At 35.8% G+C, this 27,701-nt stretch overlaps 1 protein-coding gene across 3 annotated transcripts; it reads left to right on the forward strand.

The window, feature by feature from the left end:
* Positions 1 to 27,701, forward strand: Smp_075220.1 (mitochondrial intermediate peptidase (M03 family); the record flags this gene model as incomplete). Of its 3 annotated transcripts, none has more annotated exons than XM_018790026.1 (11): positions 1 to 585; positions 620 to 844; positions 883 to 1,010; positions 6,410 to 6,772; positions 8,948 to 9,144; positions 11,884 to 12,154; positions 16,912 to 17,133; positions 19,369 to 19,595; positions 23,073 to 23,259; positions 24,800 to 25,117; positions 27,390 to 27,701. In XM_018790026.1, the coding sequence occupies 10 exons, from the start codon at positions 700 to 702 to the stop codon at positions 27,615 to 27,617; spliced, it is 2,286 nt and encodes a 761-aa protein (XP_018655412.1). In that variant the 3' UTR covers positions 27,618 to 27,701. The 3 variants fall into 3 exon arrangements, with proteins under 3 accessions (XP_018655412.1, XP_018655410.1, XP_018655411.1); XM_018790028.1 differs by lacking the exon at positions 1 to 585 and adding an exon at positions 20,676 to 21,137 and having other exon boundaries at positions 700 to 844; XM_018790027.1 differs by lacking the exon at positions 1 to 585 and having other exon boundaries at positions 700 to 844; positions 23,129 to 23,259.

The following is a 27,701-nucleotide window of genomic DNA, read 5'->3' on the forward strand; positions in this document are numbered from 1 at the left end:
CATCATTGCCAGGACTAACACAGGCCATCAAGCCTCCTGTCCTTTCCAAACTGAAACTGTTAGCAATAATCTATTATTTTAAACTTTCCCTACTGTAAGTTAAGACTTGACACATCAAATTTCAATTATTTTAAGTTGCACTGCCACTTGGTATTCTCCCATTTTAGTGTACATGATATGCACATAATTTATTCTAATAGAATGCAAGTCGGCAAGACTATAATTTGTAGTCGAACCAATCAGGTGTAAGATAACATGTATCGGATTTTGGCGCGAAGTTCACTCATCCACTCGGATAAAGTTTGGGCATTATAACTGATGTCAGTTCCCGATGTGAATCCGGAATCTAATTCCTAACCTTAATTATCAACCGTAAATCATAATTCTAATCCCTCACACAGGTTTATAACCCTCATTTGGTCCTACTTATTAGGTCGTCCCTAAATTATTGTCTCACCTCCAAGTCTTATCGGACTTGTTAATTCCTCTGGTTACTTATATGTAGTTGATTCAGTCTAAGTATACGAGTTTCACCCTAGAATCATGCTCAGTAGTTTAAGTGAAGTGCCTTTCATGAAAATACACGTTTGTTCTAAATTTTCTTTCGCAACTATTTTAGTTACCATTCTCTCTCTGCGATACAAACTTAGTGTCCGATTTCATTGCCCTGCATAGAACCATCCCGTTTGTAACTGCTTCATGGCTTGGTTTCACCTACCATTATACCGAAGCTTTAATTACGTGAGTCGGAGATTATCTACGCGAGCCAAATTGAGTCCATTAGCTGATGCTTTTAATTACCATAGTTTAGAATCAAAGGATGAACATTTAAACAAAACTACAGGTATCTTTTGCATAATATCAATATTTTTCCTCATTCAGGACTTTTTGGCCACCCGGTCTTGACGTCTCCTCATAGTTTTCAAAGTCTGGTTGAGTCTACTATCGGAGAGTGTCATGTGTTGTGTGATGAAGCTACTTCTCAAACAAGAGTTAGGAAAATAGTCCAGGTTAGTTTTGTGTTATCTATACTTCAACTTTATTACATTTTAACAGTCACTTGGAACTGCTTTTCATGCTATAACCACTTACTAGGTACTGCCGTTTATAAGCAGGTTATTTATTTACAGGAATCAAATACGTAAAACTGTGGTGTGTTAGCTCATTCTTCCCCAATCCATTTACACGCTATCTCGCATGGTACGTGAATCTAGATGTTTAAACATGCATAAAGCGCTCTAACTTTATCGGCCCATAAAAACCATGGATTCAGTGACCGACTGATTACCTTCAAATAGTACTCATGTGTAACATCACTGCTTCCTCTATGGCTTCGATATATATGAGGTATAGTTAGTAAGACTGTGTTGAGAAAAACATAAAATCTGCGCTTGTTTGTGTATTTATTAGCCACATTTCTCGCTTTTGAAGTAATGAAAAATGACCTGTTCATTATACTCCTTGCTTAATAAGAAGTCGAATATTTCGTTTGGTCCGTAGATAAATTTCAATAGATTTCACTAGTCATTAGTTTTTGCAGGTTGATAAAGCTTAAGAAAAATGATATCCAACATGTTCAAACTTGATTCCTCACAGTTAAACTTCCTGATATTCCCGATCAATCATGAAACAATATTTTGCAAGAAAAACGCAATGATTACATTTACCACACATTTCGAAGTTGTTTCAGTATTTGAGAACATACCTTTTGTTGTCGTCTTATAGTTTCGTAGAAACAAACTGGTTTGTATTGGAGACTTATCGATGACATATGTACTGAAAAGTTTCGAATCCACGATATCCTTGAATATATTAAGAAATTAGATCCATCACTTTTATTTATATTAGAGCAGGAATGTGAAGGAAAACTCCATTCCTTGATGTCCTACTTACTGAAAGAAATCGTGGATCATTACAGACGTCTATGTACAGAAATCCTTGAAACGGGGAACATATTCACCCTTAATTCTCAATAATTAGGAAATAAAGTCTCAGTAGCGCCCTATGCTCATGACATCGTAAAATTTCTTCACTAGACCGCCTAATGGATAGAATTTCCAGTTCCTAATCCACCTTTCTAGAAGATGGGTATTCGTCAAGATATATGGAGAAAATCCGAAGATACTGTCTTCACAAACCAAGTCTACTGCCCAAAAAGTCACTGTTTGTAAACCTGATGAAGTATTGGTGGTGATATTACTAAAAGACCATCTGCACAAAGTAAGCGAGATAAAAAGACATTTAACTCCTCGAAAATTCGTATAAGCTGCTATAATCATTCTCTTATGTGCCCGTTTGTGAAAGTGAAGTTGCTAAGGCCGACCAACTGAATGTTCGTATACTAGTTCACCTGTTCATGTTGAGCTAGGTATGTAGGTCGTTCATCCAGGTCATTTCTTCACACTTGGAAACATTGAACATCCGTTTAGTACCTGTATGGTATATATATATATACGATTGTATAACTTGTTGGAAATGATTTTTTCGCTGAATAAATCATTTCATGATTTAATGTATATATTTAAATTAGGCAAACTAGTTATTCTTATATATTCTCCAAGTATAATATAAATCGTTGTTCCCTGGTACGGCCGAGAGTGGAGACAGCCAGCTCTCCCTCTGGAAATGCTCTCAAATGGCCACGTGCATACAACAACTGCCAGGGGAGTCCTACTCTGCCTTTTCGAGGCGGGGGTGTTGTTTACGAAACTCAGAGGACGAAAAGCGAATGTCCGGCGCTTTAACCGAGTTGGTGGATAAGGAGGATCTACCTAGTAGGGTTGGAAAACCCTGATTCCAAACCAATGGGGCACATGGGCTCCAGGATCCTAAGGAAACAAATGGCATATGCACCGATTGTTGATCGCCGTCCACTATGGGACTGCATCTCCTTATGTTGCTCCACTGTCTTGTGGGTTAGAACTTTAGGTCAAAGTCTCGGAGTGTGACCTCCTAAAAAAATCACCTGCTTAGGTTTGGGCACCTGGGAAGTATCCCAGCTCTCACACAAATCGAATGATTTATGTGGTGCATATATATTTGGTGCTTCCTTGTACCAATGTTTATGTCTTTAAATAAATTACATGTATCATTTATTAATTAAATTCTTTCATTTGGTCTACGATTATTTAATGTCAGTATCTTTAAAACACCTGACTGCATGTAGAAAATGTTTCAGATGAATAGTTAAGTGTACTGACCATCGCTCTATTCAACTCTTTCTGTTTTGTACAGTAAAAGACACCCAGGGTAAAATATTTTAACAAGGTTTCTCTATTCTTCCAGCAAATATTTATACACGTGATAAAAACTAAAAATGCACTAGAAATATTTACAATAATGATCAACAAATATTTATCTCTATCCACCAAGGTTTCTGATTGGCTTTAATTTTACGAAGTTTTCATCACATAATGTATAGTAAATAAGGGATCGCAGAGTTTTTACCTTTCTCTTTACGAGCATGGATTCTGATTTAATTATGTATCCTGTCACGCAATAGAAAACGTTGTACATGTAACCAATGGTTTTTATTTGATAAAATTATTGTTCGCAAGGTTTCTAATGGCTATCTATAAGCATAATGTAATAAAAAAAATACGATAATAACTCTACTAGCAGCTTTCAAGGTTTTACACCATTTACAATCATTTCTCAAAAGTCCTGGAAAAATTAAAGGACAATGTAAGGGATTGGATACTATGCAAAAGCAAATGTCAAGTCATGGCAGAGTACTTAGTTTCATCATTTAATAAACTTGACGAAAACCACTCGTCGGCGTTGTCAAAAATACGAGATAAGTTGAAGAAGCCAAAATGAAAACCGAAATAAATAACATTTGACATAATTTTTATAAAGTTTTCGTCAATAATATAGAAGTTATGTCACTCCGGATGTGTGTACTTTCCGTGCCAGATAGCAAATCTAACATTTAGACATTGAGAGATGATATCGTCTCACCGTGCAACGGCCTTCAGGCCATGCTTACTTACTTACACCTGTTACCCCTTGTGGAGGAGCATAGGTCGCCCACCAGTATTCTCCACCAAACTCTATCTTGGTCAGTCCTTTTCAGTTGTTTCCAGTTGCTATTCATTCATTTTATGTCTGCTTCCAATTTCCGACTCACTGTGTTCTTTGGTCTTCCCCTTTTCCGTTTTCAAACTACTTTTTCTAGTTAGCGTTTTTCAATCAAGGTTGTTTTCTACGGGATGTGGTCACTGGCCCCATGTCCAACCCCTCCTCCTTTGTGTGGGCTTTGGACCAACAGTAACCCTAGGAGAGCTACAGGCAGAGTTTTTCAGGCCATATAATCCACTCTTAATCAATTTCCAACCAGTTTCCACAGGTATGGTATATGCTTTGCATCTTCTGAGTGCAAAGTACCTTTACAAGGCTCTCAAGAGCCTGTGCATGCATTTGCTCTTGGTAGTGAGCAGTTTGAAGTAATCGAGTTCGTGTATCCGGGTAGATGTGTAAGTGCTGGTGGTGGCGTGAGTGATGAGATCAATTTACTTGTAGTGAAAGCTAGAGTGGCTTATGCCAATCTACGCCATCTCTGGTGTCTTCATGATGTTATTCAGGCTGAAAATGATCGGGTTTATGACGGGTCGGTGAAAACAGATTTGCTCTGTGTCTTTTAAACCTGACCTTTCCGAGTTAATGGTGTCAGGCGAATCTGTGAGTTTGATTTTCGTTGTTTCCGAAATATTGCTGACATCCAGTGGTAACACCTTGTTAGTAATCCGAAGATCCAGCAACGTTTGTTCAATTACAGTGACGATTATTCAGTTGGTGTCACCATACTGGAATACTGACATAGGTGTCTTAGGCATGTAACTAAGATGCTAGTGACAGTCCTTCTGTAGTTTTCTTTTCATAAATGTGAAGGGACCTTTCTTAACTGAAAGAATTTCTGTTTGTATTTTATCAACTAACTTTTCTTCCACTACTAACTTCTCGCATGCACTTATTCCTATTCACTTATTGTTTTCGGTTACGCTCACACTCTTTTCTCTCATTTTAAAATCTGATTTTCTCATTGTGTGGCGCATATTTATTTTAGAGCCCATTCGTACAAATATTTGTGATTAAATATATAAATAAATGTTTCACTCACATTCCGTATGTAAACATATTATTTTCTTACGTAAAAAACTTTTCATCTAGCTAGTGGTATTTTCATTGATTTCTGACTATTTGGGAGATTCAGTCAATAAAATGGTCTCATGAGCCGTTATCACTCAATCACATTTCATATCATTCCATTCATCTATCGATTATCATTTTACTCATTGATTTTGACAGCCGGAAATATCGTCTCATCAATCATTAAAAACCTCCAAAATATTTGATCATCCGACTCTTTATGTCTACATTAATAAACTTATTTAACAAGAGAGGTATTGGAACAAACTTTAGAGTACAAGTGTAGTTTTCAAAAGTGCTCCAATTATATTTTTTATAGACTAAGCACTGTGTTATAATTTGAAACAACTATAGCACTCAAATTACTCATTGGAAGTTTGAGTAAACTGATACGGATTATTATGGTCCTTAAATGAAAACTGGAGTATAAGTAATTGTTCCTCCTTTAAAAGAATCACACCAAACCCTCATGTCTGTTGTTAATCAATTTAGAATAAAATAGAGAGAATCTTCGAGCATAAACACTAAAAAACGACACTAATTTCCAAAGTTCATATGTATATGTTTTTCACCATATTTTCAACCCTGAACAGATATTGATTCTTTGTTTAGTTATTGCTCATTTTCTGACCTTTTCGTTCGAATAGGTGTTTTCTGCCCTTGTGAAATTCCTCTTCCATATTATTTCAAATTTTGGTTAATTAGGTTAATCAATTCTTTGTTTTATGTTAGGTGACCAATTCCTAGGTGTATCAGACATAGTTCTTCAATTTAAGCCTCTAAGTACTTACTTCACCGTATTTTTTCTGTGTTTGCGTCTATTTAAATATTTTCGTAATTATTTAAAAAGATTCACATGTACAATGATCATTCTGCTTGGCGTGTAGTGAACGAAAACTGGGGAAAACCAGTCTGCGGTTGAATGCAAAATTACAGAATGTCTTCGTAAGATATGAAAAGCATACATTAAATATATCATTTTCACATCTTTCACCAGTTGTCCTTTACTTACTTCATGATTCTCCCACTTCCGTTTTTACTCCAATTGCTTTCTGTTACTCTTCCTGTTCTCTTCAATTTAATCTTCTTTTAGCAGGCATTCCACTTCCGATTGCTTCTACATACTAATTTTATCTGTCAGCAGAAGTAGGATGCACTACAAGTGTGCTATTATATTCCACTCATCATATTCACTCATTCATGTATTACTATTGCTGGACCTAATTTCAATACTTTAATTTAATCCATCTATTTATCACAGATATTAGACGATCTATCTGATACATTGTGTCGAGTTGCTGATTTATCTGATTGTATACGAATGCTTCATCCAGATGAAGCATATCGCTATTCTGCACTGAAAGCATGTCAGTCAATTGGTCAACTTGTCGAAGAATTGAATACTAATTCAAAATTATATAATGCTTCTGTACGTGCAAACAGTTCATCTCAAGTGGATAAATTAATCCCAGATACACATATGGATAATGTTGATAAGCGTGTACTCGATTTATTTGTAGCTGATTTTGAACTATCTGGTGTACAACTACAGGACCCTTGTCGACACGAACAATTCGTGCGTGCTGCTTCATTTGCTTTAAATTATGGAGCTAAATTTATTGAAGTGAGCGATATATTTGTTTCTTGACTGAATATTTTTTTGGAGGTAGGGAATCGAGTTAATGCTGAAATTATTAATTTTGCCGACTCTCTTAGCATTTACACTTATCTTCACAGCGATTACTTTTTTTTAGGAATAAAAATACTTTCTACCACTTAGGAATTTGGATTCAATATTTTTTTCAAGTTTAATGTAAATGTGGTATAAGAAGTATAAAGCATAGAAATTGAATAACTATCTACTATTACCTAGATATTTCACGTGTTTCTAGCTGAAGATAGTTCATAGTTCTCTTTGTACCACACCATGTATATACCTTAAAAATAAACTGCCGTATTTATTAATAGTGCTTTACTAAAATTGTTGTAAATACTACCATGATTATTAATTTTCATTGTAATGTGGCCAATTTATTCAGGTATCCCACCTGTGAGTCACAGTTTTTCAAAGTTGATTCACTTACTGAGTAGCACCCATTGGTCAGTATACTTGTTCTGACTTATGGCGCTGTCTAATATCACGTGATAAACCACCACTCAGAGTATCGATTTCTATGGCGTTGTCCCTGAGATTACTAATGTCACGTCAATCAGCACTAGTAACCTTGAGTCTACTTCCAACCCTTATCGATCCTCAATACAATAGCTTTCCTCTTTGCTCTCGCCTTAAGTTTAGAACACAATAACCAGCCTCCTGTATATGAACAATATATTTCAAATCTATGTAGCTTATATTCAGCGATACCCGACCACATCGCACCATAAAATGGAAAATAACGATTATACAAGATCAAGTCAAAAATGGCTGTAATTAAGGGAGACTGTAAAAAATAGATTGAAATAAATTAAGAATAGTAAATCGTATAATAGTAGTTAATGGGTCAAACAAAAGCTTATGATAAAATGATATATTTATCTATATAATAGTATATAAATAATTCCTGGAAGTTGCTATTCACCTAATCTTCTTAAGATATAACACTGCTAGTCAAAGTTCGTAGTGCAGCACATTACACTGGATGTAGTTGTTGAGAGATATATTTTTATGATGGCTGAATTACTGTTATAATTCCTAGTACTGTTATCGAAAACGTTTGTGATTAGACTGATTCTTTTTAGTTTTATGTTATACGAATTAGAAGTTTTATAAAACATTCTCCTGATATTTAATCCCTTAGAAACACTCAAAAACTTTATTGGCGTATCGTGGATCCACCAAATTAGTCCTTCTGAGGTTTGGATAACAATGCTAGGTAAAGAAAAACTCAAATCCGTAAATAAGACTATAGACTTTCATCGACTGAGGTGGTTAGGATATGGGTTACGGTTGCCTAACTACTGTGTACCCTGACATCCAATGTTTCTCTGACATGGGGGTATATGGCAAAAATTTAGGAGTGGGTCAATTAAAGCATATCCCAGGTCTATGAAGTCATTGACTGTCGGTCTGAACCATGTCGTTAGATAAATTATTCCTCTTTGTGACCTACAGAATACTCGTTAGCAATGGCTAGCAGCGTAGGATGGTAGTGCAAAGTCGATCAGAGTGGCGAAGAGGTATTCATTCCACCCCTCATACGTAGAATTAACCACCGAATTATTGAGTCTCGATAATCACCATTGTAAAATCGGTATGGTAATATATATATATTAGTTTGACGTGGTATTATTGTCCTTAAATTTGTATATATAATAAATATTTCTCTTTATATAAGAACTTTCGTCTAAATTAGAGCTAATAGTTTCACTGTATTTGAGCGCCGAGTTGATGTAAGACATTAAATAGGAATAATGTATTTGTAAAATCTCAGCGAATGAATTTGAAGTAAATCCAACGTTTCGCCTGGCAATCTGGTCCAAGCTTTTTCAAGGAATTATAATCAAACATCGAAATTATGGAATATAAATAGGTATATGGTTCTTCGCTTCATAGTACACTGAATAGGTCATCCAATCAACGTTAAAAATGTCTAAACTAGGTATATGTATTAGTGTGTAAGAGATTTGTGATGTGAAATGATAAGTGTTAAGATAACATATTGTATGCACACGTAAGTGGTGAGAGGAGAAATTTCATTCACAATATATTGTCTCTTGTCGGTGAATTTTTAAGAATATTTCTTTTGTATTTAAATTCTACTTGTCTCTTTTTCCTATTACATTATTACACATTACTTAGGGTTGCCATAGTACAGTAGCTTTTCCATCGAAGTATACAACAAAGAGTTATTCAAATTCAATTGAACTTGTTCATCCACTTAGTGATCATCCAGATCCTTCTATACGCTTATCCACCTATCATGCATATTATGCACCAGTTGAAGGTCAAGAAAAGTGTCTAGAACAACTTTTGAGTGCACGACATGAAATGGCACAGTAAGTTATTTATTAAAGTAATATAGTATTTACAAATTCACAAATTTCCATCTCTTCAAAATGTCACGGATTTTAACGGAATGAGAGAAGGGATGAGGAATCGTAAACAATCTCCACAGCCCTATACTGATAATTGTGAACAGACTTACTATAACTGGGTTAGTGTCAATCTTATTACATAGATCAATCTAGATTTGGTCTATAGAGAACAATATCTTAAATTTACTAACCTTCCTGTCCTCTATTGAAATCTCTGTACATGGGAAAGTAGAAATATACATTTTCTAATTATGTGTTTGTTAATAAATGACAATATTATAGTTATGATTATCGTATAATTAATTTCTTACTACTGTCGATTGCATTTCTATCAGGTTTGAAATCTTATTGTTTCCATTTTATTGCTCAGGTTTTAAACAGCATTTGTTATACACAGTAAATCATTATTACGTAGCATTTTTTAAATAGTGCATTCCCCACAGATGACGATTCTTCTCTTTGAAAATTAAGTTGAAATACTTAAGTTTCATAACTTCAGTTATGTAATACAACAACTGGCTTATTACAAAAGTTGGCTTTAATTATCTATTTTATGAAATGTCTTTTTGAAATACTAGTTAGAGAGATTAGACAAAAGCTATCACTAGAAACGTTTTCTTTAGTAAGACAATTGAATATCACATCTACTAAATGTAAACGTTCTTCGCTCTATATCGTTGAGAAAAACAGTACTTTGTATTGACCACCGAGCTAACTGAAATGATTCTATTTTTAGAAAAATTCCAATCCATTCAGTTGTTATACACCATCAACCTTAAAAATAATCATTACTATGCTCAACAAAATAGGTGTAAAAGTATTGCCTTTACATATCCATTTTATATCTTTCTGTCTATTTTCACATGTAAGTACTGATCATCTACACATTTAAACTTATCTTTGGAAAACACTAACTGTTTAAACTTCCAGTTCGATTGTTCCGCTATTTAATTACAAACGAAATACTTCCAAATGTTAGGTAGTTGAAGGTAGTCGACAGGAAACCCTTTACCCAGATTTTGCTTTAGTTTTCACTCGCGAGCGAGGCGTCCTTGCGGTCTTAAGGGGACTGATACTTCCACGTGGATTCGTGACCGACTCATTCAGTTTCATAGTCTGAGAAGTTACCAGTAAGCTATACAGGCCGCAACTGACCTGTAAAATCGAGATGTTTAGGATTGATCGACCACTGATTAGTGGCCAACTTCACGTTGATCTATAATCCATTAGTGCTGATCCAATTTTGTCGATGAAATTGCAATATGGACACTAGTATGACTCGATATTACGTTGTTTTGAGATGTTATGTGGTTGTAGGTAGTCAGCAGGAAACCCCGGACCTAGGTTTCGTGTTATCTAGCACTCGTTGGCCAACCTTACCTAAGATCGTCAGGCGACTGACAAACTGAATGATGTGTGGTAGTGAAAGTAAATCTAAGTGTGGACAAATGGACACTCAACTTACTGACTATCAAATAAGTGACTTCCGTTCATTTTGTTGATTTTTGCCCCGAACTCACTGAGAGTGATTGCTTGTAATTGTGTGGAATAAAGTTTTACTTACGCCTGTTACCCCCAATGGAGCACAGGCCGCCGACCAGCATTTTCCAACCCACTGTCCTGGGCCTTCCTTTTTAGTTCTATCTAATTGTTGTTCATTCTTCTCATGTCTGTCTCTATTTCTTGGCGTAATGTGTTCTTAGGCCTTGAGGATTCCGAGTAAGGGCTTACCTTGTGACTCAGTTGGACGCTTTCCTCAATGTATGTCCTATTCACTTACAGCTCTTCTTGATTTCTCGCTCCGCTGAAATCTAGTTTGTTCACTTCTTCAGTAGGTTGTTGCTGATAGTGTCTGGCCTTCTCGTGGCGCGGGTGTTGTTTACGAAATTGAGAGGACAAAAAGCGAATGTCCGGAGCTTTAACCGGGTTGGTGGACATGGAGGGTCCACCTAGGGAAGTTGGGAAACCCTGATTCCAAACCGATGCTGCACATGGGCTCCAGTATCCTGAGGGAACAAATGGCGTATGAATCAATCGTTGGTCACCGGCTACCATGGGACTGCATCTCCTTATGACGCTCCACTGTCTTGTGGATCAGACTTTCAGGTCAAAGGCCCCGGGTGTGGCCCCCTAAGAAAACCACCTGCTTGAGTTTGGGCACCTGGGCAGTATCACAGCCCTCAAACAAGGCAAATAAGATTTGTGTGGCGCATATATATCTGGTTCCCCTTTGTACCAATATTTATGTGTTTAAATAAAATAAAGGGGCTCCAGGCGGAGTTGGAATAAAGTATTATCTAGCATTTACTTTGGTTCTCTGTTTTGGTCATGAATCTTGTGTCTGATATAACGCGATCTCTGGTCTGTGTGTAGCGAATCTTTCGAGTATTCAATCTAACGGCATTATAAACTTGGTCACCCAGACCAGCCTCGTTATTATATCATTGTACTAGCTTAGTATAACATAGAAAGCTAGGAAAGTATTCTAAATCATCCTTTATGTCACTGAAGGACTAAACTAGGATGATTTCGACCATTGCTTAATTATCGATCTGTTGGGAATACAAGTTCTTTTCTGTTATAGTCATTCTCAATGGTAATCACCTGAAGAATAAAAGTTTTCTCAAATTTTTGTAGTATTACTATTATTCATAAAATCACTAACTTATATCCCTTCTTTTTACTGTTATTTCTTTTTAGAGCGGCTGGCTTTGAAAATTATGCTAAACGTGCTACGCTCTATAGTTTAGCTGAAACACCTGAGAATGTAGACGAATTCCTTCAGCATGTTTGTAAAAAACTTCGTCCTATTTCAACTAAAGTAGCAAGAAAACATTTATTACCAATCATTAAAAACTCTTACGGAAAAACGAAGATGCACAACTTGCAAACGAATTGTAATACAAACTTAATTTGGCCTAGTGATTTACCCTATGCAGTTGGTGTTAAACGCCAAGCATTATGTAGTCATGTAGGTTATAATTCAAAATAACTTTTATTAACAATATTACTCATTATTAATATTTCAATCAAAATGTATTGTCTGGTATGAATCCGTTTTATTCCTAATTTAATCGTACATCTTTAACAACTAACTATATTTTCTGTGCATATTTCAATTACAGGTAATCTTTCCTAGGAAAACTTACCATTATTAACTAATCAACCAGTTTCAGGTCCATTTACTTGACTTTGAGCCACACTAAGTGTTAGGGGTAGTGGTACTATCCTGCTGCCTAAACTGGAGTAGATGGGAGTCCAATTCTACACCGCTCTACTTCTTAGCTTTAATTTTACATGTAAAGTAGTGACTTAGAGGTGAGAGTATATGTCTTTCAATCGACATTTCTCATGTCCTAACCCCCTTGATCTAATTCTGTTTTGAAAACCGGTAAAGATGAGGAATGTGTGATCATTGGTCATTTTTCAACCCTTTTGTCCTTAACTAGCCTTTTTCAGCTAACAGGTAGCTTACGGTCATGGCCGACCGTAGCTGTTACCTTGACGTGATGACCGCCTTTGCCTATCGTGTTGACTCAACTGAGCTATATTGAGTTGAACACATGTCCTTTTAGGTACTACCATACCGGGCAGATCGGTTGGAGGATGGTAAGACTAACATCAGCAACTTATGATCTGAGAGCGAGGTCGTGCTGCTGACTGTAGAGCTGTGTAACAACAGTAAGATATTTCCCTCGAACAGCAAGCATTTGCAGTGATTCTGCCTTCTCACAACGGAAGGAAGGGATTAAAAAAGGTTAACTCTAAAAATGTCACACACCACCTTACTCCACAGATTTCCGTCTCTGGCGGTAAGGCCTTTTGAAATACGGAGCTAACTCATCAAAAGCTTCCCACAAAAGACCTTGCGCGACTGACCTCAAGCAGTTGTCCCTTGGGCTCTGTGGCCGCGCTCCCAGGTCTCTAATACCACCACTGATTCAGCTTCTTTTTCAGGTCCCTCAAGAAGAAATATCCTTCCACGTCCTGAGCAACCCCCTTCGTACCTGTACAACACTCGAGATAATCTTGTTGACGATCAAATCCCCCCACCACTTAATAATTCTCTTATCCCCTCGAATAACCCTTCTCGTATATCTTTATCACCAAGTGGCACCAATGTTAATGATTCGAGTTTACGAAATGTTATTTATGGCCTACTGAAACTACACTTTAAACTAAAAGTTGGGGTTCTCAATGTTCGAACCATGTGTCAAATAGGACAACAGGCTTAACTAGATAGTACACCAGAATCTCGCGCCATCGACGTATGCTGCGCCTCCGAAACGGGCATACAGGATCCAAGTGCAGTCATCCATTTGACCTCACCTTGTCATTACAAAGAACTGACGCAACTTACCGTTCTTGTATTTGTAGACCTCATTGCTACTTCTCTTAGCCTCACTAGTGTAGGTATGACATTAAATTCAAAAGCAGAACAAGCTCTGCTAGACCATTTTCTAATAGAATATCACATATGCATTGTCCAACTAAACAGAATATTAAGAACTCAGAAAGACAACTTTATTTGCGTCTTCATTTTCTTTGTCTACGCTCCCACTGATTGCAGCTCGGGTGAAGTTACAGATGAATTTTATGGTAAGCTACCCAACCTCCTTCAAAAAACCAAACTCTCTTATCTATTAATAGTGGCAGGTGATTTTAATGCTTAAGTTGGTAAACTAAACCAATTCGAAAAGCACTTAGGCAGATCTTACGGTGTTGTGGCTCAACGAACAGAAAATGGCGATTGTCTGTTGCCACTGTGCTCAGATAACCGTCTATTTCTGACAAACACCAGGTTTAATAATAAAAAAACATCTTATGACACGATGACCTCCACAACTGCTTCATCGATGGACTCAAATGGATCACATTGTCATTAACCATCGTTGGAGGCTCTCAATTGAAAACTGTCGCACATTCTGAAGCACATTTTTAGGCTCGCATCATGTTCCAGTTTAAGCACGTATTTGTCTATATGTTACTAGACTTAAAAAAGTCACAGCCAGAAAACCCCTTACAATTCAACTTAATGATGGAAAAATAGGAATGTATTTCAGGAAGAACTAAGAAGCCGTTAGTCAACCATAAAAGTGATATCCATCCTGAGGTATCTTGATATGATATCCGAAAAGCTGTGAAAACAGCAGTGATACCTACTAGTAACTTAAACCAAAAGGTTGGGAAAAATCATTGGATTTCAGTGGTGCCTACTGAGCTGGTAGATGCTCGGAAACCCATCTCGTCTGGCTCAAAGCACAAGGAGGAGTGGAGGCAGCTTAAATGTAGACTGAAAAAAAGCTTACTCAATTATCGTGAACAGTGGTGGGTAGCGAAAGCAAAAGAGATGGAAAAGACAGCTGCAATAAGTAACAGTAAACAACTGTTCAGACTTATCAAGGAAACAGGTATTGCAAATTCTGTTGTTGGTGAGACCATCTTGGGAAAGGACGGGACTATTACTCACTATCAATCCGGGTGATTGGGCCGTTGGCCAAAAACTTTAGAGAGTAGTGCAGCTGATATTCAGCTACACTCCAATTATCCACTATCTCCAAGCAACCTGGATGGCAAACTGATGTAAGTCTTCAGATTCTTAGTGAGGTCGAAAAGGTTATAAGTAATCTAAAGCGAGGAAGAACAGCAGAATCTAATGGACCAAACACTTAGATTTTTAAAGATGGTAGTCTAGTTGTAACAGTTAGATTGATTAAAATCCTAGCTAAAATCTAGAAACTGGGTGTATTGCTATCTGACCGATTTCAATCTCTGATCATCCCTGTCCACAAGAAACAAAAAAAGTCCTCTTGTAACAATCACAGAGGAATCAGTTTAACTAATATAGTGTTTAAAATATTAGCTTCAATAATACTTCGACGTCTAACCCGAAAAAAGTAGGTTGGTTTCTGACCTTAACGTAGACGTATTGACCAAATATTTCACCATTCGGCAGATTCTAGAATATAAACATACTTTTCGACGTCCTTTGATGGTTGTACTCTTTGACCTTAAGGTGGCGTTCGACTCCGTTGATCTTGAGGTTCTGTGGCAGTGTCTGTCATTGAAATGCGTACCAAAGAAGTACATTAATCTTTTACAGGCTCTCTACTCAAACACTATTGATCAAATCAAAGCCTATGGGTAACCGTTATCAAAATCTATTACTTCAAGTAGTGTTCACCAAGGTTGTCCACCTTCTCCATTCTTGTTTAACTTTGTCATAGACATGCTTTTAGAAATAGCACTCATCGTCTGGCTTTTCAGGAATTGATCTGCTAGGAGATTCACTTGTTGACTTAGAATATGCAGATGATATAGTTCTGTTTAGTGAAAACGCTGACAAAGTGCAGAGTCATCTAACCACCTCATGCGATTATGTTTGGGATGCATTTCCCTCCTTCCAAATGTAAGATGCTACTTCAGGCTTGGCTTGCGTCATCACCTAAATTAGTGATAGGGAGTGAAGTAGTTGAACACATCGACCGCTCGATTTATCTTGGAAGTCTCATCAGTACTGATAGCCTGGTGCCTGACGAAATCTCGACACGGATTCAGAAAGCCCGTGTGACTTTTACTAGTTTGCGTCACTTTTGGCGTAGGCGAGATATCTATATGCCAACCAAAGAACAAGTTTACTGGTCAGCAGTTAGTTTGGTTCTGCTTCATGGGTATGAAACATGGCTATTGTGAATATAGGATATTCATAGGTTGCTGGTATTGAATCATACGTGTCTTCGAACCAATTGCTCGTCTATTTTGAGACCATGGAGTAAGCAATGCCTGGGTTAAAAGATAGGGTACTATGTAAGGATAGCAAATCGATTGATGAGGTAGTGAATCTTTATCAACTAAGATGGTTAAGATATGAATTACGTGTGCCAATCCACCGCCTACATCGACGGCTGGTGATGGGCAGTGTAGAAGTAGGCTGAAAGGAAAATATGAGCGGCCAAACCAAAACATGACATTAGTCCATAAAATTACTACCAATTGAACTAAGCCATTTTTAGAAATGTGGACTACGTGGTTGAGGTCCGCTTGATTATCGTAATCAGTGGTTAGAGACTTTGAATGACATAGCTCAAAATCGTTCGCAGTTGCGCAGGTGTATTTATTCTTCGTCTTCCTCCAAACCCTAAACTTCTGAATTCCTCACATTTTTTATTTCACTGACTTATGTTTTAAATCTTATCTTTGATGCATAATATTTCCTATTACTAATAATACTGTTGCTACCTCTAGTACTCTGAGGTTCTCCCTAACAGTTTCATCTCGCTGTGCTAATGGAGTATGGCAGTTTGAGCCGGTGTACATGTGTACCAGGTTTTATGTTACGACTGACTAACTGATGGTCATGCTGTTTTGACTAAATATTGTTTTATATACAAATAGTAACTTTAATTTCCTAATACTTATTCAAGTAGTCAGCCAGTCGCTTAATAGTTCTATCTTTTGAAATCCATTGATTGGGTAATATGAATCTCAGCTACATGGATAAGTTGTCATTCCACCTGTGCATTAGTGTTATTACTATATTTTATGACATCTAATAATCATTTTAGATCAAAAAAAGTAGATTAACACACGCCTTTTCTCTTCCTTTTTGTTGAGAAGTTATAGCCTTTTATTTCATCATAATCTTTTGTATCTGTCTTTATTATTTATTGTAACACGTACATAAGTAAGTTATCAATTCATATTTCTTCTACTGTTCTTGTTTTATAGCATTTGACAGATTATTTTTCATTGGGTGCATGTATGGAAGGTGTAAGTCAATTGGCTAATTGTCTATTTGGATTACGTCTAGATGTTGTACCAGTACAACCTGGAGAAGTATGGCATCCATCTGTTATCAAAGTTCATGTGTATTCGAATAAGAATAATTCGACAGAACCAATTGGAATAGTCTATTGTGATCTGCTTGATCGTCCTGGTAAACCTGCCCAAGTAATTTTATTCCATTATAAAAAGCCCTCCTTTATCAAGTATTAAAATGTTATACTTTTATATCATTTGTAATCGTGTTTTTCTCAGTGCTGAATTCGATTTACTCCCATGGTTTATTCCATGTTTTGATCATTACCTATGGGGAACAATTCAAGGAAAAAACAAACGGTTCATAATTAATGTGTGGCTAGTAAAATTAAGATGTATTTAGCTACTGAGTGTGGACAGACAAACACTGCTTACTGGTTATCGGTTATGTGGTTTCCTTCCTATTATTGATTTCTACTATGAACTCATTGAGTGTAGACTGTCTAAAATTGTGTTGAATAGAGTATTATCTAGGCTATACTCGGTCTCTTTACTTATGGACGTGGATCGTGTGTCCAGTATAACGTGATCAAGTCTGTGTTTAGTGTATCGTTCATGTAATCCGTTTAGTGGTAATGTAACCTCGGTCACCGACCCTATCTATCATCGTATAGTAGCAGTATATCTCGGGATACAGAAAATATTTTTATTCTACTGTTATGCGAATATTATATATGAATTAGACTGACCTGAAAGTTTTAATGGTTCAAACAAGCGTTGACACATGTTGAAAGCGACCTATAGAATTATTTCCTCTTCTTGAGTTACGTATACAAAACTATCGACAGCAAAGATGAAGCTGTGGAAATCAATAAAGTGAGGAGAGTATCCTTTCGATCACCCATCAAAGAGGGTCTTTCAAAAGCATTACCCAAAACCTGTTATTATGATTTACTGATCTACTTTTGAAGAGATTACGATATCACCTAAAACCGGCTAACGGGACGAAAGTCAGCAACATAACAGCAGGACAAGCTAAATTATTCTAATGCGTCCCAGCCCTGCTAACTAGAGGGAGAAAAACAGATTCAGCCGAGGGAAATATATATTCCACAAGCAGTCAGAAGAACGGACGAACAAGCACACAACTCATGCGCATATATGCCGTACAAAAATGTCCTTATAAAAAGCCACAAAATAGCGTACCAAAAGAGGAAACGAACCAATGATATTTAAGGTCCTCCCAAGTGGGAAATACAAACTGAAGGTAAAAGTGGGCGCTTTTGATGCAAAAATGAGAAATCCAAATTTCCAAAAATAAAATTACAAGAATGAGACGTTTACCAAGTGATTTCTATGGATATGGCAGTCAGTCAGTCACAATGTAGAACTTCGTACGTACGTACATCAGTTTGAGTTACCACATCACACTAGCACAGAGATGCAGTTGTCGATTCAAATCCCATAGTGGTAGAAGTAGTAATAGTATGAGCAGTGATCGGAAAGATTAGGGTTTGAAGATGTTATTCAAGGAGTATAATCCAGTGAAATAAATTTGGAAAGAGAAAAAGGATAGGGACATGAGGAATTCAGAAGATTAGAATTTGGGAAAACACAAAGAGTGGATTCACCTTCGCCATTACAAGCGATTTTGAGCCACATCTGGCATCCCCAACATGATCATTTAGTTACTGTGTAAAAGCCTTCTGCTAACCGAGCAAATACATAGGATTCATATCTACAACCCATAGATTATATTTACCAGTAGATATGAAACCAACCTTAGTGTTACTTGAGTTGTTGATCTCTGTCGCTGACCGTTCTGCACATATACTTCATATACAAATCATTTAAACCTCTATAGCTGTCCTTTATTATCCAACGAGAGTTTCATTCTTACAAGCTTTCGATTGCCTCACGAATTCTAATTCCATGGGGAATTTCGCACCAACAAAAACCTTTGCTTAAAATCGTGGCAGTCTGATTATTTTTGGTATATATAGGAGATAAAATTGATGACGGTTATTATAGTTTTAATACCGAAAATTCAAAATCACTACTTTTACGGTCCCGAAAGTGGGAATTTTATTAGCCGTCTAAGACTGTGTTTTTGTTTTGTGAAAGGTAAATGTGAAGGAATTAGAGCGCTTCACACAGTAGGATCTATGGTGCTCCCATCAAACGTTTTCGCCATACTATAGAATTGTTTTAATTTGATTTTAAATCAAACACCTAAATCTTTGCTGTCCTCTGTTCACGGTTACCTGTTTCAAAAGTAGAAAAGATCGGATGTAAACTCTTTTTATGATAGTAACTATTTAACCGACAGCGTACTTTCACTTTTGTTACATATTTAGAATATTCATGTTAACAGTTCTATTCTGATTGTATCTTACCATTTTCTTTTTTCGTTTCTTCATTTATCAGGATTGCCATTACACTATACGTGGTGGCCGATGCCTAGATAATGGTTCTAGTAAACGATCATATCAATCTCCAATTATAACACTTCAATTGACGGTATCTCCGCCTGAATCGAATTCTAAACCACCACTGCTTAGTATAGGACAAGTTGAAAATTTATTTCATGAATGGGGACATGCATTACATTCTATGCTTGCACGTACACGATATCAACATGTTACTGGGACACGGTAAGTATATATATATATATATATATATATATATATATATATCCGTGGGATAAGGCGAGGTGTGCATTTTTAGGGTCGACGTTTTCTAACCACACCCCTCCTTGTGGGAAGGCAGCATCGCTGTCATGCTGGTTGTCTGAAGGAAACACCTTACTGCTGTCACACCTCTGTACAGTCGGCAGTACGACTTCGCCTTCGGACCTTAGGATTGCTGTTTTTAGTCTTACCGCTCTTCAACCGACCTGTCTGGCATGGTAGGACCTTGAGGAACGATTTTTCCAGCCAGCATAGCTCGATTGCTTCATCACAATAGGCAACCCGACCACCACGTCAAGGTAGCAGCAACGGTCGGGATATATATATATATATATATATATATACTCTTTACAGAATAGCCGTATCTATCCATATTGTTTATGAATTATGCTATCACTTAAATGAACATTGAAAAATCAACTGAGGTGGTCGGGACATGTGTTATATATGCCCAACTATCGCTTACCTCGACAGGCGATGTTGTCCGGTGTAGGAATAGACTGATAGAATACTAGGAAGTAGCTTAACCAAAACATGACATCAATCCATAAAGTCATTCATAATTGAACTGAGCTATTTTAACAGATATGGACTCTATGGTTGAAGTTTGGGTGATTATTATAACTAGTGGTTGGAGACTTTGAACGAAATAACTCAAAATCGTTCACAGTGCATTCACTCTTTGTCTCATAACCTGAGTGCCAAAATTTCTTTGTACGTTTTTTTCCTATTATTATTGATACTGTTATTAATTCTACCACTCTAGAAATTTTTCCTGAAATAAATCGCTGTATTAATATCATGTGACAATCTGAACTAATGCATAAATGTATCAAGTTCTAGATTGTATATGACTAACTGACATTGCTTACTTACGCCTGTTACTCCCGATGGAGCATAGGCCACCGACCAGCATTCTCCAACCCACTCTGTCCTGGGCCTTTCTTTCTAATTCTATCCAACTTTCGTTCATTCTTCTCATGTCTGTCTCTATTTCTCGGCGTAATGTGTTCTTTGGTCTTCCTCTTCTTCTTTGACCTTCAGGACTCCATGTGAGGGCTTGTCTTGTGACGCATTTGGGTGATTTCCTCAAAGTGTGTCCTATCCACTTCCAGCGCTTCTTCCTGATTTCTTCCTCTGCTGGAATCTGGTTTGTTGTCTCCCACAGTAGCTTGTTGCTGGTAGTGTCTGGCCAACGGATCCGAAGTATCTTGCGTAGACAACTGTTAATAAACACCTGTATCTTCTGGATGATGGCTTTCGCAGTTCTCCAAGTTTCCGCCCCATACAGTAGAACTGTCTTGACATTTGCATTGAAAATTCTGACCTTGTTGTTGGTTGACAGACAGTTGTTTCAAGTTCCAGATGTTCTTCAGTTGTAAATATGCTGCTCTTGCTTTGCTGATCTTCACATCTGCATCAGATCCACTGTGTTCATCAATGATTATAAGATTATAAGATATTTTGTTATTTTCTGTAACTTCTTAGTTGATATGATACATACAAGTACATGGTATTCAATATTTACACTAATCAAATGTTACACTAATTCACTTGGATAACTAATTAATTGTTTAAATTTGACGATTAAACTTTAGATATTTTAGTCACTTCTGTAGATTAATAATGATTTTTTATTCGAGGTAGATAAATAAAAATTGATTTGATCTATTAGTGTACATAACTAAGATACTCTTAGCTTGACATTGCGATACTATTGTATTGATATGCAAATTTCGAAAATATCGAAGCGAATAAATCGTTAGGGAAAACACTGATTACTTATCTGGTTTGGTTAGATTCTTAGAATCACTGAAGCTAATAACTGTTTACTGTAATTGACTGAATCATGTTTAATGAAAGCATTTCACTTTTTTGATTTATCTTGTTTGAATTCATAGAATCTGGAAGGTAATAATTTATTACCGTTGTTAACATGTTCAAGTGTAAATGACAATTGCTTATTTTCAAAGGTTTTCGTATTAGTATTCCATAAAAACAACTCTGTGTAAGTCTGCTTTTACATGGTAAAACTTAAAAAACAAGCAGAAATGAATGGTGGCTAGTAGTGAAATCCAAGACATACGTTTCTTTCCATTTGGGACACTTCAACTGCATGTACCTGCATCTCAGAGTGGATATCCACTCTGGGACTCGAGTCCAGTACCGTTGTAGTAAACGGAACACGGATGGAGACAATCGGATGTATTTAAGCATAAATTACAAACTATCTCACTAAAATCTGATAACCATACAGTAAATAGTTAATTTGCAAATTGTCAATCAATTGACTCAATCTTGACCATCCCTTCTGTAAATATCAGTTCATTGTCTCCGATTATTATTGTCCATGCATTTTCACACCAATTGAGCTTCGTTCCCGTTCTTTTCTTATCGATCTTCTACTGAAATACTTTCAATGCCCGACCATCGTAATATGCTACTTATGTGGATATAAGTAACCGACACCACACCGTTCGCATATATCCACATATGCCAAAAAGAGACTGGTCAAATATAGTCCTAAACATCAATGGCAATATTCAAACCACCGATACAAATGAATCTAAAAAAGAATAGATTATAAAATTTGACCAATCAGCATTTAATTGTCTGGATCATTATCAAACACATTACATTAGGAACATGTTATATCTAGAGCCTTGATTCTTAATATGCCGCGAACTACTTGACTACTTGAACGATAAAACCCGCAAAACGTCGCAAAAGAGAGAAGACAAAGACTGGTAAGTAGGAAGTTTATTCCCCAAATCAGTGTCAAAATATAGTACAGAAATCTCGTGTATTTATAGTTTTTTGGCTGAGTGTAAATCATCATTTCGGTCAACCAATAGGCACATAGGGGTCATGCTAATCCATCCAATGGGGAAGCTACACGTCGACATTCTAGAACATTCCCCTAGCCGTGATTGGATGGAATGTCTGTGGCTCTTCCTGGGCTTCTTAGGGCTTCCTAGAGTCCACCGACGGCCCGTCCTTACAGAACACATCAATGGATTATAATACGATACATTTGTGTTAAATCAGTAGGTAAACTCGAGATACTTTCACATTACTCGATAAATTTGTGTTGTTTCATTTGTACTACTTAAATTTACAACAATTAACAACGATCCTCATTAGTTATGTGATGGATCAAGCATTACTATGTGCTAAGTTTTCCACAAAACTCATACACGTGGAAATAAAATAATTTCTCGTTTTTCAACGGGTACATCATTTTCATGTTTCGTAAGTAATTTTGTCAGTGATTCGGGAATAAATGGAATTAATATCACATTTTCACTAAAATAAATATTTAATCAAAAAAAGTAAGCGAACTTTATCATTCTGACAATCTTATTGAAATAATAATTGTAATATGCTAATTAATCAAATAGTTATTCCACATTCGTTATTATCATTATTATTATGTTAAAGGTGTAGTACTGATTTAGCTGAATTACCGTCAACTTTATTTGAACACTTTGCGTTAGATCCACGTGTAGTGTCAGAATATGCTCGACATTGGAAAACAGGTCAGAAACCAGATCCTAATGAAATAATCGCATTACAACAATTATCTATTGGTCTAGGACTTGGTCAAAGTTTAGAAGTTAGTCAACAGGTATGCACATATAATATATATTTATATATATATAGTATACTTGGTTTGAATATTTTATGACCCACGACATCCGATTTACACATACAGATGATTTCGATATGCTTAAGCAAGCGGGTATACTAGTGAGAAGATTTAGAAATGTCTAGGAAGTCGTAATTGATAAAATCGAATCATTAGTATATATATAGCCAAGAGAAATGATCGACTTCCTCTAATATTGTCTCCTGTTTAGTATCCTACCTGGCTTATTTCCTTATTTCGCCATAGTTGATCTATTTGTTTTGTAAATAAAGCGATCTAGAGTTAATCCATATGCAAGAATAGGGTTTTTGTGGTTCTTTCCGTGATTTATAGCTGAATGATGCTTTTCATCATCAAATTGTACTAGATGTGTATCAACAATAAAAAAAATGATGTATTAATGGGTATTTAATAATGTAGAAAATGAATATACCACACATTTAACAAATAGAATATATATATCAAATCTTCATGAATACTAATTGTGGGGATTACAATTTTATTGAAAAGACAGTTTATTTTCATAAATTTACCATTAATATTAAAGATTAGGAGTTGAACGAGAACAGATAATTATTCTGAAATATAGATTAAGTATGATGTAGGCGTAATTTCGGTGCAATATACGCTCTGTGAAAAACCCTATCTCCCATAAACTAATATGCCGCAGAAAAAGAACTAAATAACTGTTGTCAAGTAGTGTTCAACAGTGGAGTAACACTATAGACAGACAGCTGAATATGATGAAACGCACGGCCATTTTTGTGTTTTTTTTTATTTAACTTTTTTTAATCCCTTTCGAAAAATTTTTCATCCCATTTTCCAATTTTTCTATTCTATCTCGTCCAATCAAATGGCTAGTTTTCAATCCGTTATAATTGGTTATTTATTTCATGAAATTGATATAAAATGTCAGTGCCTGTCGACAGAGCACATTCTCTTCACATTATGGACGATAGTAACGCACAAAGTACAAGCTCTGCCGTTTCTCACGTCACGGAAACAGATAACACATTCTTGAATATATTGTATTTGGCAGCGCTCCAATCACTTGTGATTATCGCTCACTTATTAGTAAAACTTTTTAAAGGTGTATAAAATGTCTCTATCATCTAATGAATACTCAACTGGTGAACAGGTGATGTCTAATATCTTGTAAATTTTGTAGGACATAGCAGATGTCACCATATACCATTACACTAGGAAAGGAGTAAAGGTAGATGAACGTGGATTAGTTTTGAATGGAAATAAGGTTGACAATTAAGTAGAAAACAGAGTTTGTTTGTTGTAATACGTACAGACAAATTCACAGCAATCTATGGGTGAGCACAAAATATAAAAACGATTCTTGTGTGTTATCTAAATAACGAAATTGTTCGTTTAAGGGTCTTTTTGAAATTCCACGATCCCCTTTTTTCAAATTGTTTACTAAATGGAGCATAGAAAGATTAACATTTTATGACTAAATCAGTCAATTTTGAGTAGCAGTAAAATTTCTTTCATTTATACAATTCTTCAGGCTACCTATGCTATTCTGGATCAAGTTTTGCACTCAGGTCCTATTGAAAATACTTTACCGCCTTATGCAAAATTAACTCAAGAATCAAGTGAATTATGGCCTGCATCTTCTAAATTATTATCAGATATTCAATATAAAGTTGGACTATCTGATTGGTTTAGTTGTTCACCAGCTCATCTAGGCGCATGGCCTCATCGTTTTACTCATTTAGTCAATTACGGTGGACGCTATTATGCTTATTTAATGGCGAAAGCTGGAGCTAATCTTGTTTGGAGGCGTTATTTTTCCAAAGATCCTTGGTGTTCCTCAAGTGGACAGGTAAATTTCTGTGAATTATTTAATTTGACAAATTTCAATATCAATCTTATATCATTTGACCAAACCAAGAACAATAAATGTAACAGAATAATATGAGTTCACCATATTTCGCGGTTTTATTACCAGCTACTAACGAACTCTAAACATAGTACCAATCGCCACTTCACACACTTAGGAATTATTATGAATAGAACTGTTTACTGAATATTAAGAAGTAGTATAAATCAATACATAGAAACAAGTTGAATGAGGAAAGAATAGGGACAGGAAAGGCAAACGAACATCTCAGTATGTAGGGTGATTGTGAATGGTTAGTACTATTACGTTTAGAATTTGTAATTAGCTGATAAGAAATCGCTAAGTATAATGAAATCGTATTATTCTGTTACGTTCATTGTTCTTGCTTTGGTCAAATTTATAGATGGGAACTGTATGAAATTTTTGTATCAGTTATAAATACATCTATTAGATTTTTTGTTAAAAGCATATATTATATCATTTCATTTATATACATTCATCAGTTTCTTTTAAGCCTTTCAAAAGTATAAAAGTTAGGATGTTACTCTATTTTCACATTGATTTGTCGACTTTGATTAGTATCCGTTTGGTATTAGATGTTCAGAGAGAGGAGCGTAATTGAGGCACCTTTCTGAACCACATTTAAATCGCAATAAATAAAAGCTTTACTAGCCTTAATACTATCCTGTTTAAATCAGTTTCGTACAAAGTGGTTTCTTCTTTGTTCTTTCCTTTTTTCCCGTCACAGCATACTACTCATGTATGTTATCACCTGTGATTTAGGAATATGTAACTCATAAAACTTCTCTATTTTAATACACTGTATATTTATGCGATATTTTAATGTTTCCTTCATTCTCGTAGTATTTCGTTCTCTCTCCTAGTTTATTTTTATATTTAATCCCTTTTGTCTGTGTTCTTTGTTGAATGTTTGTTTATTCAGAACATTTTATCCATTATAAATGCATAGCTCTCGATTCATCCTCGCTACTGATTAGTATATGTTTGACAAAGTTGTACACCTTTTTTAATTTCAATCATTTGTTATAACAAAATTTTAACCTGATTATTTGAACTATGTATCTTCTTATTGATTATCATTTCGACACGTTATCGATCCTTGTGTACCTTTCAATCCGAAGCTGTTAAACTGGGCTGTCCATTTAGTTTCTTTAGTAGTATACCCAATCTCATATAGACTTTCGTTTCCTATGTCACTTGATCGTTGGTTTGAAATTGTTCAATGGATTCTACACTCATTATAATGGATAAAATGTGTGTACGATTAGTCGTCACAGCACATTCTATGATACATCTATTTTATACCATAAGTTTTTGTTGTAATGAGTGTGATGTGTGCTTATTAAAGCACTGTCTATTTGTTTACAGTATTAAATACACTCAAATAGTTATTCTTCTAAACATTGATTTTTTTGTCTTTCCTTGTTTGTATATTAATTTGAATTAAGTGTAATAGCCTGCTAATCAGATGATCTTTTAATCACTGGGACATAATTTTATATAAGTCTTAGATGTTGATAGAAAAGGGAATTAATCCACATCGTTATCTTCATCATTACTGGTATGTGTAAAGGTTTTAGTTAAACTGGATCTTCATCATAACAGCATGACTCGGAACATCGATTCCCTCAAGATTTCAGATATGTCTTGCTGATGAATTCCAAAAGACATGAAACTGAGGCCCAGGTTTTTTACTGACTACTTCCAATCACTTAACATCTCAATACAATGCTTCACTCACAAGTCACTTAGATTAGAACCACATTACAACTTGGTCACTAAATTTCGTCACTATAAAGGACAAAACACACATGGCATTAGCGAACACATAAGGATCAGTCGGTTATAGCTATACATCCATTCTTATTGCTAGACAACATAGTTAATTGAAAATTCTTCCTAGATAGTTAGTGTAATGTCGCATAACTAAATAAGTAGTTGCGGTGAAATTTCACACTTTTTATTTCGAGTTGAAAACACTTCAAGTGTTTTTGTTAGATTTACTTGTCTCCATTCACTGGACATATCTAATTAAAGTTTAAAAAACTATTCAGCTTGTTTTATTGTTGTTTAGGATCACATAGGTCTCTGTCTCTAAATCACTTTTGATTAATGTAACAAGTAGGTTTTAGCTACTTATGTAATTCAGTAGTACACTTCAAAACAATAAGATCTGTATGTTCAATTCTATCCTAATAATAACTTGTATTCTTTTTCACATTTTTCATTCTAGCTTTATATGGAAAAATTATTATGTCATGGTGGTGAGTATCCTCCAGCTATTCTACTTTCTGACCTTCTGGATTGTGACGACGAAATTAGCAGTCAAAATGTGTTATTATCTCCTAAAATGTTAGCTGAAGGTTTAACAGATCAGTTGGAAGAAATGGAAATGGCTTCAACTTCTTTATTGAACCGTATTGAATCGCCTGGTTTATTCAGACCAGGATCTTACGATTAACAACAAGAGAGAAGAGAACTTATTAATTTTGACATATTTTGTTGTTGATGATGCTTTGTAAATACACCAGCTAATTATTTCTCT

The sequence above is a fragment of the Schistosoma mansoni genome, chromosome W, assembly GCF_000237925.1.
Source record: "Schistosoma mansoni strain Puerto Rico chromosome W, complete genome".
Lineage (NCBI taxonomy): Eukaryota > Metazoa > Platyhelminthes > Trematoda > Strigeidida > Schistosomatidae > Schistosoma > Schistosoma mansoni.